Source organism: Electrophorus electricus, chromosome 5, assembly GCF_013358815.1.
Source record: "Electrophorus electricus isolate fEleEle1 chromosome 5, fEleEle1.pri, whole genome shotgun sequence".
Lineage (NCBI taxonomy): Eukaryota > Metazoa > Chordata > Actinopteri > Gymnotiformes > Gymnotidae > Electrophorus > Electrophorus electricus.
The window spans coordinates 9,235,791-9,252,889 of record NC_049539.1 but is presented as its reverse complement, the minus strand read 5'-3'; the positions used below and the strand labels follow the sequence as shown (position 1 = coordinate 9,252,889).

Sequence of the window (17,099 nt, the reverse complement as noted above, 5' to 3'; positions counted from 1 at the left end):
ATACACACACACACACACACACACACACACATACACACACACACACACACACATACATACACACACACACACACAGGCACACACACACACACACACATACATTTAGAGTGCTTCTTGTAGTGACCAATTAAATGTATATAGTGGAGCACATCTACCTTGTTACTGTACTTCAACGTTCTTGTGGATCTGATCTGCACTACCACACATTCCACTTTACATTTTGCTTTCTACACCAATGCACCTTTGTCTGATGCATGTAGTTCCAACAAAATATTTTTACATCCTTAAATAATTTTTCTACTTGAAAAATGTTTCTAGTAGCTATTGCTTTAGTGTTTGTTCTAAAGCTATACCTTACTGGCAAGTTAACCCCTTTGGAATGAAAACATTCAGTTAATATTGGTTCGTGTGTACTATCTAATTAACACATAATATTCTGCAATGTAATTCAACATTTAAATCTCCTTCCTTCTAAAGAAACAAAAGAAACCACTTTACCTAAAACTGGACCCTTCATGTACATTTTACATATCTGGAAATTTCTCTAGTTAATGGTAGGATTGGATTAAAATCCTGATGAAAACAAAATCAGTCCTAAATAATAGCATGTAACATGGTGGCCTAATATGGTGTTGGCAATATAGTAGTGATATATGTTTCCTACTCTTCTGTTGTGGTCACTACACCGACACCAAGCAACAGATGTGACAGACTAGTATGACAAGCTGAAACACAAATAGTGAGTTACTCCTTCTTCAACCAGCATGCAGTGGAAAAGTCTTTACCCATACGTATGGCTGCCAGCAGGTCACTACGAGCATCATTAGTGGGTGGGGCATCACTTGGTGCAGATGGACGTTTGGGTGTGACTGACTGGGCTGCGCTGGGGGGGGGAGGCGGGGGCCCTGGTGGTGGAGGAGCAGCCATTGGTCCAGAGGCAGGTGAAGCAGGAGGGATGTAGATTGCACCTGCACCCATTGGTGCTGGATGGCCTGAAGGCGGGGCCGGGCCCATGGGGGGCATGGCAAAAGCGGTTTGTGCCGATGGAATTAGGGGAGCTGGTGGTGCAGGGGGTGATGCTGCATTCACGTAATCAATACTTTGAAAAAAAGAAAAAAGAAACAAGTAAATCATTGCTAATAAAACTGGACATCCTATATATGTCACAATCTCTAAAAGTAGGTAGTAAAATGTAAAAACATGTACTTTCTAACAAGGCCATATAAAAAAAAATATATTTTTTAAATAAATACATTTTTTTTAAAAGAGAGAGAAAATAAATAAATAAATGTTACTTCTAGCCAAGGCTATTATCTCTATTACCACAAGGTGGTAGCATTTAAAAGACAAAGTATACATGCACAAACTAATAAATTTTGAGGTAGCAAGATTAGGTTTGGGATTACATGATGTTAAACTGGCAAGTAATATTGTGGGTTCAGCCAACTCACATCTTTTTAATTTAGACTCTGATTGCAAACCATGAATTCTAATAAAGCTTTTAGTCCACTCACTCAGTGGTACATGTCATTAAAGGCACAAACCTGTAGTCCACAGGTGGGATGGACATGGAACTGTGCATTGTATCCGTTGGTGGTGGAGGAGGCGGGGCTTGGTGCGGACGGCCCAGGGTGCCGGCGCGGTATGCCATAGAGCCCGCCCTGCAGTCCTGTTCTATGCCCATCTGGGCGTGAGCCGACAGGGCCGCCATGCTGAGCGGAGGGCCAGAGTACGTGTGGGCGTGTCCTGCATGGTTAGGCATCGTAAGATAGCCGTGATCGAGGTGATCTTGGGCATGGGACCTACAGTTGGTGCATGAGACAGAGACAGAGAGAGAGTATTAAGTGTTAATAACTATTAAGATATATGTCTAAAGTCTTGGTTTTGAAGTGCCTAATAAAGCTTCTATTTCCAGAGAAAGAAAATTGTTTATGTGATGTTCACAGGTGAGTCAGGTCTTCATGTGGACGACCTGTTCTCCGGCGACATGGAGCTGTCGGAGCCGGCTCCTCTGTGCAGGGAGTGTGTGTGCTGATCGGGCCTCAGCTCCTTATCGAAGGCCATCATGTTCCACTCCTGCCGGCGGTTCCGAGCCTTCCGCACCTTCTTCACCTCCCTCTGAAGCGTGCCATCCACACACCGCCTCTGCTCCTGCCCCAGTTTAACATTCACAACCTCTTAAATAACATTTATAAATGTCTCATAGCTGTGTTATGAAGTACTGGTGTGGTGGGAATGTGACACATCCCACTTGAATTCACATCTAAAGCTAAAGGCTATAAAGAACTGACTTTCTGCCGTCGTTTTTCTTTCCTCTTGTCCTCCGTGTCTTGGAGCATCTTCTCCTTCCACAGGTCAAAGAAGTACGAGGGGTCTGTGTAGAACTTCAATCCTTCCTTATTATCATCCCTGTAGCAGCGGGAAGAACAGGGAGGTCAACATCAACTACGCCTGAGGTTGGGCAGTAATTATCATGGAGAATGCAAACACACGCGCACACCCAATCACACTTTAGCACACACACATACCTGTACGGTGTGAGGTTGTTGAGTGGAGGTGGTTTGTCACTCAAGTTGTGCATCTCTTGAACAGGGTTAGGAATGCTGCTCTTGGATACCACCTGCTGGTCCTGTACAGTAGAACTCTTAAAAGCCTTCCTCATGTTAATGTCCTGAAGAGAGACTGCACACATGTGTGTGCAGAAAAGAAAAACCAAAACAATAGAGAAAACAACCACATTACTGCTTCGTGCCAAAAATATCCTGAAACCAAAGTTACATTTTTTTTTTTACACTTTTTATACTCTGGACCTCCAGTGGCAGTGATCTAATGCCAAGGCTACGTAACCCTAGATGCAATATTGGACAGGCGGGCATAGAAATGTATCAAGTGATGACCCAGAACACCGACTTCCCAGAAGGCCTCTCACCCTCTTCCACAGTGGAGTCCAGCTGAGTGACCTTGACGGCGAGCCGGTCGATGCGATCCTGCAGGGAGTTTGCCCGCAGATAGAATACACTCGCCTCGTTAAAGAGCTCGCCAAATATATCCTCAGCATGCTTACCTGGGGCACAGGAGACAAGAAGGGAGGAGAAGAGACAAAAGGAGACGAGAGGAGAGCAGACATAAAGGACAGGAGAGGAGATGAGGAGAAAGATGAAAAGGTGTTTAATATGGAAAAACTCCACAGCATTCCTGGGCATGTGAACTGCTCAGCTCCATTTAAACACATTCTGAACTTTATTTTCCTAAAACATAAAACCATATGTAAATGCCTGAGGAGTCCATACATATAACATCTAGTGGGCTAATGGAAAAAGATCCAGCAGCAATTCTGTATCAGGCTAAACCAGTATAAAGTGAAATCCCAGTGAAATAATGTGTGCATTAAAGAGAACAGCACAGGCTTCAGAAGTACACAAACACAAACGATAGCACAAACAATGGAAGCTATTTTTAACAGTGGAGTTAAACAAAAGACCTGCAGTTTAAAAAAAATATTTACAGGAAGTGTGGCCCTGGCTTTCTACAAAGCCTGACCTGCGACATTGAACACACACATATGCAGTGAATACTCTTGCCTAAATGCTTTCCCACATATCCTCCCAATCTAGCACATGCAAAAACACACACACTAACACGCCCAGTGACCATGTCACTGTCTGGACCCCATCCCCACCAACCCCACCCCACCCCAACCCACCCCCGGGGCATTGTGCTCACTCATTTATATTTATCCCACACAGCTGCTGTTGAAAGCCTCTCTACACTCCCTCTACAGGCATGTACAATACAGCACTCACTCACCCACGCACGCATGTGCACACATGCACACACACAAGCACATACACCCATGCACATGCACACTCACACAATCATGTGGGAGATTTAAGAGAAACAGATTTCAGTGTGTAGTAGGATATGCTACCAGATGGACGGATGAAAGTCCAAACACTCTAGGGGAGAAAACAGTGTGTAATGTGTAATGGCGTTAAGAGACCGTGACAGCACAGTGGACATTACAATCCCTATAAATATTTGTTGCACTTGCTGTGAGGTACTTGTAATACAACCATCCTTTGACATAGCCTGAGAAGCTGGTACACAGCCTTGTATCCTATGGTGTGTGCGTGCATGTGTACTTACTCAGACTGCTGAGCTGGCGGATGATAGCAGAGAGCGTGTTGTTCATCACACACTCCAGCTCGCTCTCGATGCCCTCTGGCAGTGCCCCACGGCACAGGTGCCGGGGCTCGATGTTCCGCTTCACCAGCGGCATGGCTCTCCCTCAGCACCGTGCCTCTCTTGGCCTGTCGGTAAACAATGGACCGTGCGGCGTCACGACCAGTTGCTTAGGCCATTCAGCGTGCCACAGACACACGTCACGCTGGTGAATGGGGCATCCCACGCTGGCCTGGTAACCAGGCCGCCAGCCCCGTCTGGCATCAGCACGGCCCCAGCTGTTCCTTTCCACTGCTGTATGAACCTGGCAAAGCTCCAGTTGCACACTGATCACACGAGCGTGACCCTTAACCCCCAAAAGCCCTTCAATACAGGAGTTAAAAATAGCCCAAATCCACTGCTCACTAACACACCCACACACGCCTAGCAATAGGGACTTGTTTGGCAGCTTGTGCTGCAGCCCAGTAAAACTGCCATCCCGAGAATTACAAAGCATTAGTGAAAAGCTGCAGCCAGATTAATCCTACTCATGTCTACAGCAGTCCAGTGCTTGGCAGTCCATATACATACAGTCTACGGTTCAAAAGTATGTCAAAATATCACAGACATACACCAGTTCATTTCATTGGTGCTTGTGCTCACTTATGTCATGAAGAATGCTGAGGGTCGTGAAATATTGAGCCCTAAAGGGATTGGCCAGCTGACAGGCCATCTGCCGCATGATTGGATGAGGGTGGCTGTAGGTCGAGGATAAAGGAAAGGGACAAAGGGCCATTTGGGAAGTGTCTGAGTGGCCATCTTATCTGCCTGTCTTTCTACTTCCTGTGTTGCACTTCCGCACCCAGCTGCCAGCATCCTGTTCCCTTCCGTCTCCTCTCCTCTCCTCTCCCTTCCTGTCCTTCCGGAGGATCGAACAATGCCATGAGGTCACACCCAAAAGCACACACACACACGCCCACACGCCCACCCATGCACACTCACATGAAATTTCAGATGGGAAAGCTCAACAAATACATACATCCCCTTCACACACATAAATGTTCACACTTATAAAAGCAGCACAACACGCAACAAAAATGATTGCCTGCCACACAAAAAAAACTGAACACCACAGCCCAAGAATCGCATCCCGCCCCAATGTAAAACAAAAAGCTCGTTTTATGCCACACTGCAAATGAAAGACACTGATATGAAACATGTCAGTGCACCCCCAACCTACGAGCCCTGGCCCCGTGCCAGCTTTCAGGCTTCTGCGCTTTGGTACATCTGTCAGCGTAATATGGTAAGGTGAATCCGGGCTTCTGGACGCAGGTGGCGGTGTGGCTGGCTTTGTAGCTCATGCTACCCCCTGCCAATACCGCCCACCCCATCACCCACACCCCACCCACCCCAGCATCTGCTCACAAGGCATAAGACCAAGAGCCGAGACTAGGCCGTTTCACCAGCAGCCACTGTGGAAAACACTGCAATTAGGCTTCACACAGATGTGTCTGTTGTTCGTGGGTAATAAAGTCTGGTCAGAGATGGAAGCCCGGGTCATCGATGCGAGGCGGTCATTAAGAGCTCAGCCTCCCCACGGCACTGCAACTGCATGTGTGGGGCAGAGTGGTAGTGTGGAAATTATATGAAATTGAAATTGCAAGGTCAATGGAGCGAGAGAGAGGGAGGTAAAGAAATGTCAGCCTGAACGCTGTGAAGAGCTTTATTAAGAGCGTGTGTGTGTGTGTGTGGGTGCATGCGTGCGTGTATGTGTGTGTGTATTTAGAGAGGAAGACCCAAGATGTGTGGATGAGTGTGTATAGCTGAGATGGTCCGATAAGTTTACCAAAGAGGACTGGAGCATCAGCATGTGCATGTGTTATGGCCAGACGGGGTTATGGTGTTTGTGTGAGAGGGATAGAGAGAATTGTGAGTGAGGGGGAGGGGCGAGGACCTCAGGGAAGGCACTCTGAAAGGTTGCTGGGACAATAGTACTCCGTTCACACGGCAACAGAGGAGCTCTCCCATGTATGCTGCTCCCTCCCCCAACCAACACCCCCACCCCACCCCCATACACACACCCCTCCAAATCTTCTCTTCAAAATAAGAGAAAGCCTTCCTGCTTTTCTCCATGGAAACTCTCCCTTTACCCATCGAAAGGGGACAACTCCCATACAGAGCACTTCGGACACAAACAAAATGCCAGAAAAGAATACTTCGCACATATAGCGAAGAACCACGTCACTCTCGCAAATAACACTTCAAGGCCATTACGTGGGCCTTTAAACTTAATCAAGTCCATCCTGTATCCACAGGAGAGCACGTTCATTTTGCTTACTGACGCACTCTAATGAAAGGGGGAGACGTGTGCGGAACCACCGGGAGTCGAAGCGCTCTTTCCCGAACGGAGAAATTCCATTAAGAAGGAAAGAGTGCATTACCTATTCATAAGGGAAGGAGGACCGCTCACAGGCCTGCTCCTAAAGCCGCATCAATATTGCACTACAGATGAGGACGGGCGTGAGCCTGCTTTCTGCACGACGTTTTAAAGCTGGTTTCTAACTGTGCACAGAGCGTGGCTTATTTTTTTCTTATCGCAAGGGTCTCTTTTCATATTTCAGACACTCCAGTAGGAGGATGAAAGTTTTGGTTTGGTACTTTGAGACTGTGCCTATCTAGAGGAACTACAATCATCCGCAGTATATAAAAAAAAACATGTGGACTCTATTACTTTAGATGTATATTAGATGCAAATTTCAAATTCAGTACACATTTGCTGCTAACTGTAATCAATGAAACGTCGCCACAGTGGCTCTATGGGAGCGAGATGTCCTTTAATTACGGCAACAATTTACGCTGTTACCGTATGAAATGACAGATTAACTTTTATATCGTTTGATAAGCACTACGAATTCAACTGTGCGGAGAAAGATGTAAGAATTACCAGGCTACCATCTGTTTGTCGATTACAAACAATGTTAAACTGCGTACTAGCTATATGCTGTCATATATACACTCTCACAGTTCGCAATCAACTCTCCTAATACACACCGAGACGGAGTCGACTGGAGAGACCCACCGCTGTGACATCGTTTTGTTTTCAGTTTAAAAAGGGCAACGGATGTGTAAATAGTTAAATATAACATAAATATTGCAAATACGCATTACATTGTTATAGATATTTAAATACAATGAACGGCTCACCGAGCTCGAGTTTTGCAAGAATTCAGTTCGAACACATGTCCAGGGTCAGAGTATTCCAGTCCGGGCTGCCATCCTGTGTCCCCATCAGTCCCTTTTACCACTCCAAACAATCCAAAAGGAGGCGGGAGTTACGTCTGAGCTGTGCCAATCACAAAGGGAGAGCAAGGATTTATCCGGCACCATTCGTTTCTTTGTTCCTACCGGAGCCTTAGGAAGAAATGACTGACATAGAATCGACAGCGGGCGGCCATAGGCAGGCGGGCTTTAGCTGCTTAAGGGTGGGTGTGAAAGAATAGATGCACGAATTCATTTTATGCCTACACTCCGCGCAATATTTTCGTGGTTGCTTTGTTGACGTGTCTTTTCAGATATATAAAACAAAAACGATTTCTTTTTATTTCAATACAAAGTTACGCTTACGTTTTAAAAAGTATTAAAATATATCATACTCAAACTTCTTAATGTACTTTCGCGAGCGTCCCAACTATCAATGGGATTTTATATTATTCTCAGTCCTTAACAAGGAGCTACATCACGCATTAAACCATTAAAAATGGAATGGAACGTCACAAGGTGAAGAAAAGGACACTAATCCGTTTGAATAAACTGAACAATGAAACATAAAACGAACACATGCAACATGTGAAATGCTATTCATATTTGGTAGTGCATAAAAATAAACATATATTTAAATTTACAGACACACTAAGAGGAATGCTACTACATTTCATTTTAAACATTTCCAACTTTATTGTCAGGATACTTGCTTCATGTAAAATCTCTCATTACAATACAGTACAATGCATGTTCAATCTGCTCTCCACGCAACTGGTTGTCATGAAGTTCTAAGGCTTGCCCACTGCACATAACTGCTGCTGGCACAGCAAAAACGGAAGCTGTTTACCTCTCCTAACGTGAAAACAAAGCCAAAACATTAAATTATAAACTACTAAACTCAAGTTTCTGTCTGCCGTCTGCACCCCTCCTCCCCAGGTGCCGCTACCACTGTTCTCCAGCAGGGGGCACTAAACGTACTCATTATTTCTCCATTCTGTAACTCCAGCACAGGCCTCAGCAATGACCTTTGTATGCGCTTATAAATGTGTTTTTGTGTAAGGTGTAAGGGCAGACAGAGAGACAGACAGACAGACTGAAGGACAGACATTACGCTCCACTGGCAGTCATTTAGCAGCTTTAGTTGTGGAGGAGCCATCAGATTCAAAGCAGGTGGGACTGGTGCAAGGGAGCTCTGCTGATGCTAACACGAGGGGGGGGGGGTATCCACCCTCAGGCCAAACCAGTACCACATGATGAGATCGCTTGTTTTGTTTTTTGCCATTTAGCTTCATCACTTTTTTTTTTTTCAATTTTTTTATCTTCTTTTTTGAGGAAGGTCATATACTTTGGAACGATGACCCATGGCACAAACATGTATTTATCCACCTCCAATTGTTTTCAGTTTGCATTTCTTCCTCCGGTTTCCTTTTTGTCGGCTGAGGACAATGTTCCAATGTCACTCCGTCGGCACGGCGATGGGATGTGTCTTTAGGTTAGTTTGTGTTTAGTTACTGTGGTGGTGTCTCTATGGTAACGCTACACGTCAAGCGCCCGTGGGGTAGAGATGGCTGGAGTTGGGTCCCGTGGCCACATCCACCCCCCCCAGTACATTCTCACTATTGGGCGCCAGGAGGACGTGGGCAGGCTCAGTAGCGGTGGGTCTGGTGGGAGTACTGTGGAGGTTGCTGGGAGGTAGAGGAGTAGCCCATGCTGCTCTGGGGCAGTGATGTGCTTGGTCCTGGGTTCTGGTAGGCAGCATGTGGATTTGAACGCTGCAAGAATGACAAAGATCAGTCAGCAGCGAAGCAGCTAATACTACGCTATTCCTTTTTAATCTATTGGAGATGTGCTTTCATTTTTTTTTTTCATAGTCCTTTACTGGCAGTATGATCTATAATTCTTTTAAAACATTTATATACAAACAGACCATAGATTGGCATGTTACCTGGTAGTCTGAGGTCATGATCAGGCCACTTGAGGTAGTGGTGGGTGGAACCACTCTCACTTTCTTCTGAGGGGGGCCTTGTGCATGGCTGTTGTCGGGGTTACCCGTGTGCCCTGCCCCATTGGTGTGGTTGTTCCCCTGTTGCTGCTGCTGGTTCTTCTGCAGTTACAAATATATAATCATCCATGGAAAAAAAAACAAAAAACAAAAAAACAAACAAGAATGCACACGCATTCACACTTTCTTACTTTATCTGCCTTGTCCTCAGGCTCCTCCTCAGTCAGGAATTCTCGCTTGGGATAAGGGATTTGACAACCAGCAAAGACACTAAGAGGCAAACAACAGACTCAATTACATCCTAACAGATAAGTGAGGCCCTTCTGAAGCCTACTGTCCTATGTGAGGGAGTGAGCATGCTCAGTTCTCACTTCCTGAGTCCAGCCAGCAAATGAACCCAGAATGCAGTGCTTTACTCACTCAGAGGTGGGAAGAGGCTCCTCTAGGAAGTATGGGTCCTGCATGGCCTGTTCAGACGTGATCCTGCGGATCGGGTCCATAGTAAGCAGTTTTTGCAGCTGAGAGAGAGAGAGAGGGAGAGAGCGACAGATGCATTGCAGAACCAGGCCATCTTTCAATGCTTTTTATTCTCTCTGCTCTTTGAATGACATTCATGTAAACTCACCAAGTGGAATGCTTTACTGTCAGGTTTGACTTTATGCTTTTCCATGTATTTTATAAGGCTGCAGTTAGTGTATCTACAATGAGAGGAGGAGGCATTGTTGAAAGGAGACAGAGGACAAGCAGTCACGTACACAGTGGACAGCAAGCATCACGTGGACTCTGAAAACGCAAGCTCACGTGTTCCTTCTGAAGTCTTTCATCAGAGTGGAGTGTTCTGGCATCTTCTTAATGTCTTCCCAGTCTTTGTCTAGGAGGAAATTATATGAAGCCTTGAAGACTAAATGAATCCCTTCAATGACACAGCTGCAAGTGCATATCGAAAGAGATTAGGCAGTAAGCTCTTTTTAGAAGCTTATTATAACGAGAGGTTAATATTGCGTCTTTGAAGTGCATCCCTTCATTACACTTCATGAATATGAGCACTCATCGTAAGCTGGCAAGGTGCTGTACCTGCAGGGAAGCCCATAACATTGAAAATGCGATCCAGCTGATCATGGTGGTACGGGTTACTGGTCTTTATGTCCTCCTGCCGACAGTGGAATATGGGCTCCGATGTCAAGAGCTCAGCAAAAATGCAGCCGATCGCCCAGATATCTGCCCGAAATCAATGCAGATGTCAACCCAAAAAGGCACTCACACACACCCATACACTCACACTCACCCACACACCTTACCGATGGCTTTGGTGTAATGTCTGGCTCCCAACAGTAGCTCAGGCGCCCTGTACCAGAAAGTGACCACCACAGGGTCCAGGTCTGCTAAAGGCTTCAGTGGTGAATTAAAGAGGCGTGCAAAGCCCATGTCCGCTTCACACACACACACACACACACACACACACACACACACACACACACACACACACACACACACACACACACACGCCAGTGTCATTATGAAACCAAAAAAAAAAAGATGTGTAAATATCTCTTATAAAAAGATTATCCCTTATATATTAATGTGTAATTGGGGAACAAATGAAAGAAAGTGTCATGTCATACCAATTTTTACACGCCCCCTCTCTGGTCCCTCCCCCATTACTAATATATTTGCAGGTTTCTGGACAGGGCAGACAAAAAAAAAAAAAAGTAGGATAAGTTACACATAAAACGTACATTAATACACATTACGTGCCACTGGATTTGGGGGAAAATGTACACCACCTATGCCCTCTGGTGGATAAAATTTAGTTTTACAGTCCAAAGAAAATTCCCTTTATGCTTCTTCAGTCCAACAATAAACTGTATGAAGAGTTACTGGGAGGAGTCATAGAAGTTATTTTCCTAGCATTATGGACACAATCTTTCAAGCTTTAAGGCTACTTTTATTTCAGTTTATTTGATTATTCTCATTCTATCCACATAGTAGCCAAAAACGATTTAGTATTGCAGGACAGAAACGTGTGATTACAGAACCTGCTGTACCTTCTGAAACCTCTAAGGATAATCAGGGACATTAATCAAGTTTAGAGAGACATAAAAGCTTTGTAACCATCCCTACCGAGCTACTTAACTACTTATGAGAATGAGGTTACTCAAACGCACTCATCTCTCTCTACAGGGTAAGCCAAGTTCTCTTAACCAAGCTTAAAACTGAATGAAGGCAAAACAATCAGTGTTTTCTGGTATGAACAGTAACCTGTGTTAGCTGTGTGTATGTGTGTGTAGACCTGAAAATAAAACAATTTAAGAGGTGCACATGAGTTTCAAGGGATGAAATCACTATGCTCTGACTGCACTAGTCCTCAGTGTCACTGTTCCAGTTAAGAGGGCAATAGGCAGTACAGGGAATATTTTTCTGGCATGAAGCACCAGTATTTCTCCATGAGAAACTTGACTAACATTCACTCCACCACTGACGGGTTTCCAGTAATTAATCTTCAGTTCTACCAAAACATTTCCAAACAAGCGCAGAGAACTTGGAAAGCTACACTATTTAGGGGAGATAACTGAAAATTCATATTCTGTTTTTAAACACACAAATGCACACGAATGTGCATGTGCACGTGCAAACAAACACACACAGACGGTCTCACCAGGTCTCTGTGCAGGACCCAGTTAGCGTGCAGATAGTGGATGCCGTCCAGGATCTGGTAGAGGAGAGACTTTACCATCCCTCGTGGCAACTGCAAAGGCTTCTTATTGGCCTTGGAGGCTCTGTGGAACTTAATGATGTGCTGCAGAGAGACACACAACAAGGTTGAGCTGGAAGATATGAAATGTGTATAAACAAGAGTGTGTGAAATGTAGGTCTGTGTCTGCAGGTTACCCAGAGGTCATGCTCTGCGTAATCAAAGAGAAGCCACACTTTGCGGTCTGCATGTGACAGGAAAACTTTCTGCAGTGAGATCACATTGGGGTGCTTCAGCTCTCGAAGCAACTGGAGAGAAAATCCACACATGCATAAGCACACGCACAGTTTCATTCTAGACCTCCAGGTTATAGATCTTTGTGTGTGTGCGCGCATGTGTGCGCGCGCGTGTGTGTGTGTGATTATATATATAACATTTATATAACATTTATATAAGTTATTTTGTAAACCAACCCCCACCATCATCTAAAAAAAAGTAGAGAAAAATAGAAGTTTAATTTATTAATGTTCCTTTACATATGTATATAATAAAAATGGTACATATTATGGACTAAATTTTAAATTTGCATACATGAAAATACTGTAGACACTGAAAATCACAAAATACTAGAGAAAATTAGAGCATTTATGTAATGTACATGAAAACTACTTTGCTGCATAATGACACTGAACTCTGATGGTTTACTATACCTCTTGTTCAAGATCTAAAATGCTGTCTCTTTGAAGACTTTAGGCCTGTTCCCCAGCCCCAGATTAACTGTAACTCTACACTAAAAGAAATTTATAATGGTAATTCAACATTGCCACTGCAAATAGGTTCAAGACCAGATTTAATCCATGTCTGGAGAACCGCCCCCCTGTATCCTAAAAAGATCATGTACACCAGGAGTGCCTAAATCCAGTCCTGGAGATCTACCATCTTGCAGAGTTTAGTTCCAGCCCTAATCTTGCACACCTGGATCGAATATTAAAGATGCTGCCAAAGGCCTTGATGAACTAGATCTGCTGTGCTACATTAGGATTGGAACTAAACTCTGCATGGTGACATCAACAATAGTGGATGCGGGCACCCCTGATCCATACAGAAACCCAACTTACAGCTATTTCCCTGCACGCCGACATGGAGATGCCTGTACCCTCGATTTGTTTCAGAGCGTAGTCTTTATCATCCTTCCTGTGAATGGAGACAGGGTCCACTGTTATGTCGCACTGCACTACAAGTTCCAAAGTCCCCTTGAAAACACAATCATGATGAGTTTCTCCTAAAGGCAGATGCCATATGTGATGCAGAGCAAAGCCGATCTGACAGCTTCTTCAGGGGAATGTACAGGTGAAACTCAATAGTGTTAAATAAACAAGAATCAACAGAAATGGCAGGGAGACACTTCTTTTCAAATGCATTGGAGACATTTGCAAGCTGTACCCCTTTACTTGAGCAGGGACTTCACTCTCAGTCTCATTAAACTGCACGCTGTCAGCCCTGCTGACATAAATATAATAAATATATTATATATTTAACATATTTAACACATCCATAGACTGATGTCCGTTTAGAGTTTTTTTTGTTTAAAGGACAATTTTGTCTGTGTGTGAACCCTTTACAAAAGGATTCTCTTCCTCTGAGCATTTTTCTCTCTTCTGTTTTCTTTACATTTTCAGAGTCAAAACTGAATAAACTACCAAGTGCTGCTGTTTTCATGCAGGACTACAAGACTAATTAAGAAATGGTCTATGGCTAGGGTACGGGGCTTGGGAATCAAACATCCAGTACTTTCGCCTCATATGTCTTAAATTTCTAAACCTTCCAGACAAATGTTCCAAGGCAGTGGATGGCGCTCAAACCCGGCAAGGAGGTGAGCCTCTGAGGGCCCACAGGGCAGTAAAACTGGTGCCTACTGTGGCCTTATCCAAATGCAGGAGAACAACTTATCTGTAAACCAGTCACAAACAGCCTGCTCCAGTGGTGGACCAAAAAAAAAACCCATCTTTAAACACTTAAAATGGCTTAACGAGACTCTGGCCGCCAGGCTGTCTGGACTGTAATCACCCAGGTTTGGACAGCCCAGTGCGTCACACAGCCGCCAGCCTGAGTACCAAATCTCCTCATGTGATGGGTACACAGTTAGGCATAATAAGTTCTCCATCCAGTGAGGACAGCAAGACTCTACTGTTGCCACAAAGATGGGTACCCAATTACAGCCCATGAATGTGTCTGAGAAAATACTCCCAACTGTTTTCTGCATGAGTCAGTATACTCAGTATATATATCAATTCAAACAGGAGAGTCAAATTAAAAGCAGTGTTAGAACAGCATTTTCTCATCTTAAGCAGTATGGCTTGTGACCCTATTATGTAGTCAGTGCTATTTCCAGCTAAGCCTAAGAAGAAATAAACTACAAGAACATAATTTAAAAAAAGACATTTGACCACGTCTTAACTGCTCATTTACTGTAATAATTCTTTGTACACTCTTATGACTGCAGGACAGTATAACTGACACACTATAAATCATAAGCAGACACACAATACAATTATGTATTTTAAAACGAAGCACAGCACATGACCAGCCTGAGCATGGGTTTCCAGTCAGTATGAATTAGGTGTCATCTCTTTTTTCTGTTTTGCTGTTCCAGATCACCTTTCCCCCCCCAGATTCTTCATAATACATTAACAGTAGAAAGGACATGGTCTTTCTTTTTGTCTGCTTTACAACAGACACATTCAGCCATGAGATGGTTCTGACCTTGTGTGTTCACTTTATGGTAACTTCACTGATACCGAACAGCAATAAATAATAATCGATTAGGCAAACAACAAAATTTTGCTTTAGTTAATCTGTTCTTATTAAACAGAAAAAAAAGTTTAGAGCTACACCTTTAAAACCAGCCCACAACCGTTAAATCTTTTATATCACTAGGCGTCATCTTTGTTGTCATAATCTCTTTTTTACAAGTTCATGGAATGTAACAAACACATTTCTTCAAGAAAACACTTCTGTTATTTCACTTAACAGGATTTAACTTTTCATTTTCTATTTTAATCACACCCATTTGTTCAGTTTGGGTCTGTGCGCAAGCTGGAGCGAGATAAGCAGGGCTTTCACCATCTTTTCTTTCACTGTCATTTTAGTTATACAAGACAACATTATCATACCCTCTCAAGTGTTTTTTGTGCCATATTCTCTGTCTACGTAGTAAAACAATAACAAACATGGTAAATATTTTTGTATCAGGGATTGAGCTGCTATTGCAACTTAATTAGTGCCTCTTTCTTACTTATACAGTCCTGATCAATTAAGTCTCCCATCTGATATAACCTACTTTCTATGGCAGTCCAAACACTACCCTGTCGTGTATTTCCACTATAAACCACAGAATACCTTTTTTTCCATTTATGTGTACATGGTTTACATAGGTCTATCCTTAGTGAGAGTAACAATAGTATAACTATTGATAATTATAATATTTAATCATAGTATAAATTAACAACCTACAAATGCATGATGTATATGCTTGCTTGTTTTATCTGTAGTGACGGTGCAGGATACGATTACTAATACAACTCCCAAGCAGCCCAACCGCCCGTAAAGGCTATATAACTAGTATCAGCACTACGAATCTCCAATAATGGATCCGGCTGTCTGCATGCGGGGTCGGTTTCCATTGAGACAATTAGGCATATCACGGTGAGATGTTAAATGCAAGAGTATTGAGTCAGTGTTTCGAAATCTTAAAAGTAAAAGGCAAAGCATTTACCTGTGGGAGTGCTTGTAGCTAGTTTCGCTAAACCTGTTCTGACGACGACAACAACACGTGAACCGTTACAACATCTATTACCCTCAGAAATACAAGAAAAAGCACTCAGTCGTTTTGTTGTAAGAAGTTGGTCGAATGCGTGCTTTAGCTCGCTTTGTGTTTCTCAAGGATGCAAACACATACGGCAGGCGCTGCACCTGTCCAAGTGCCCAAGGTGGACGAGGGCTTGCCGAACGGGTGGAGCGCAACATCCCCCGGTCTGCACTGCTGACGTCGATACACAACTGACAAAATACTGATTTCAGTGAAACGGAAAATTGCGCATTGGAAACCTTCATTTGACGCAGAGCTGTGCGTCAAGAAACCAACCGGAATCGATTAGTAAAATCTGTAAAGATGTAGTAGAATATTTAAAATTTTAGATAAATCACACGGGCACGAAGGCCTCAGCTTGCTAGCTAACAAGTCGCGAAACTCACCCATCTTTTCTCTTCGCCTTGTACACATGACCGTATGTCCCTCGCCCAACTTTGCATCCTTCGTACTCAAACAGGTCCTCTACGCGTTCTCTCTCTCCGGTTAGTTTAACTTTGAAATCATAGTCCATTTTCACCGCTGTTATTATCTGGTGTGTCTTTCCCCTTTAAAGCGCCGCTAGGGAGGCAACTTACTTGGAGCCCCGGTTAGACAATTAGTTGCCTTCCCTCGCGTCGCTTTGTATTCAGCTTAAATTCCACATTTACCTTTAACAATTTGTATGTTGGAAATAATATATTTCCTTCTGCGCAAATGACACGGTGTTATTCTTTGACTAATCCAATTTCCTTTATATTTTTCTGCAACTGCGCTTCTCAACCGGTATCTCACTCGGGAGAGCTGTACGTCTACGTACGGCAGTGTCGCAAAACGTCGTTAAACCTTCTGATATGAAAAGCACTGCAAGGATGGGGCTTTGTGGTGTACCACGTGGATTTTAGCTGTTAATAAAGCAAGTATTTAGAAGCAAAAAAAAGCTGTTTACGAACTTTAACAAAATCTTTCACATACCTTCGTATAGTTAGTGTAGCTTCTGTAGCTCTAAAGTTACGTTACGTATCATGTCAAAGGATCTTTACTGTCGCCAAAAATGAGTGGTCTTTGTCTGCCTTTGAACATACACATAACTACGACTGGTTCAATCGCAAGCATGTAAGCTAAAGAAAGAAAAT

The 17,099-nt window shown here is 43.7% G+C and overlaps 2 protein-coding genes across 3 annotated transcripts in view; both read right to left on the bottom strand.

Annotated features, from left to right (window-relative positions):
- The window catches only part of wasf3b (WASP family member 3b), an 8,987-nt gene extending 1,511 nt beyond the window's left edge, over positions 1-7,476 (bottom strand). Inside the window, exons 1-8 of the mRNA XM_027008076.2 lie at positions 7,366-7,476; positions 4,147-4,310; positions 2,930-3,064; positions 2,529-2,682; positions 2,292-2,409; positions 1,973-2,151; positions 1,545-1,802; positions 786-1,099 (exon numbers count right to left, since the gene is read on the bottom strand). Coding sequence (XP_026863877.2) covers positions 786-1,099; positions 1,545-1,802; positions 1,973-2,151; positions 2,292-2,409; positions 2,529-2,682; positions 2,930-3,064; positions 4,147-4,279 — 1,291 coding nt within the window. The 5' untranslated portion in view covers positions 4,280-4,310; positions 7,366-7,476. The remainder of the gene's footprint in view (positions 1-785; positions 1,100-1,544; positions 1,803-1,972; positions 2,152-2,291; positions 2,410-2,528; positions 2,683-2,929; positions 3,065-4,146; positions 4,311-7,365) is intronic.
- A 604-nt stretch (positions 7,477-8,080) lies between these two features.
- On the bottom strand, positions 8,081-17,043 carry cdk8 (cyclin-dependent kinase 8). 2 transcript variants are annotated; one of them, XM_027008074.2, is made up of 13 exons: positions 16,939-17,043; positions 13,235-13,310; positions 12,314-12,424; positions 12,081-12,221; positions 11,047-11,104; positions 10,723-10,854; positions 10,499-10,642; positions 10,226-10,295; positions 10,050-10,122; positions 9,845-9,942; positions 9,616-9,694; positions 9,368-9,526; positions 8,081-9,194 (listed from the first exon to the last, which is right to left on the bottom strand). In XM_027008074.2, the coding sequence occupies exons 2-13, from the start codon at positions 13,256-13,258 to the stop codon at positions 9,069-9,071; spliced, it is 1,215 nt and encodes a 404-aa protein (XP_026863875.1). In that variant the 5' UTR covers positions 13,259-13,310; positions 16,939-17,043; the 3' UTR covers positions 8,081-9,068. The 2 variants fall into 2 exon arrangements, with proteins under 2 accessions (XP_026863875.1, XP_026863874.1); XM_027008073.2 differs by lacking the exon at positions 16,939-17,043 and adding an exon at positions 16,371-16,763.
- Positions 17,044-17,099: the final 56 nt, after the last annotated feature.

Excerpts from the sequence above, each read along its gene's own strand:
- cdk8 (XM_027008073.2), bottom strand. The coding sequence starts at position 16,498 with ATGGACTATGATTTCAAAGTTAAACTAACCGGAGAGAGAGAACGCGTA. Across the intron at positions 12,425-13,234 it reads CGGCGTGCAGGGAAATAGCT|TTGCTTCGAGAGCTGAAGCA; the intron begins GTAAGTTGGGTT and ends TTTTCTCTCCAG. Across the intron at positions 10,296-10,498 it reads TGTTATGGGCTTCCCTGCAG|ACAAAGACTGGGAAGACATT; the intron begins GTACAGCACCTT and ends ATTTCCTCCTAG.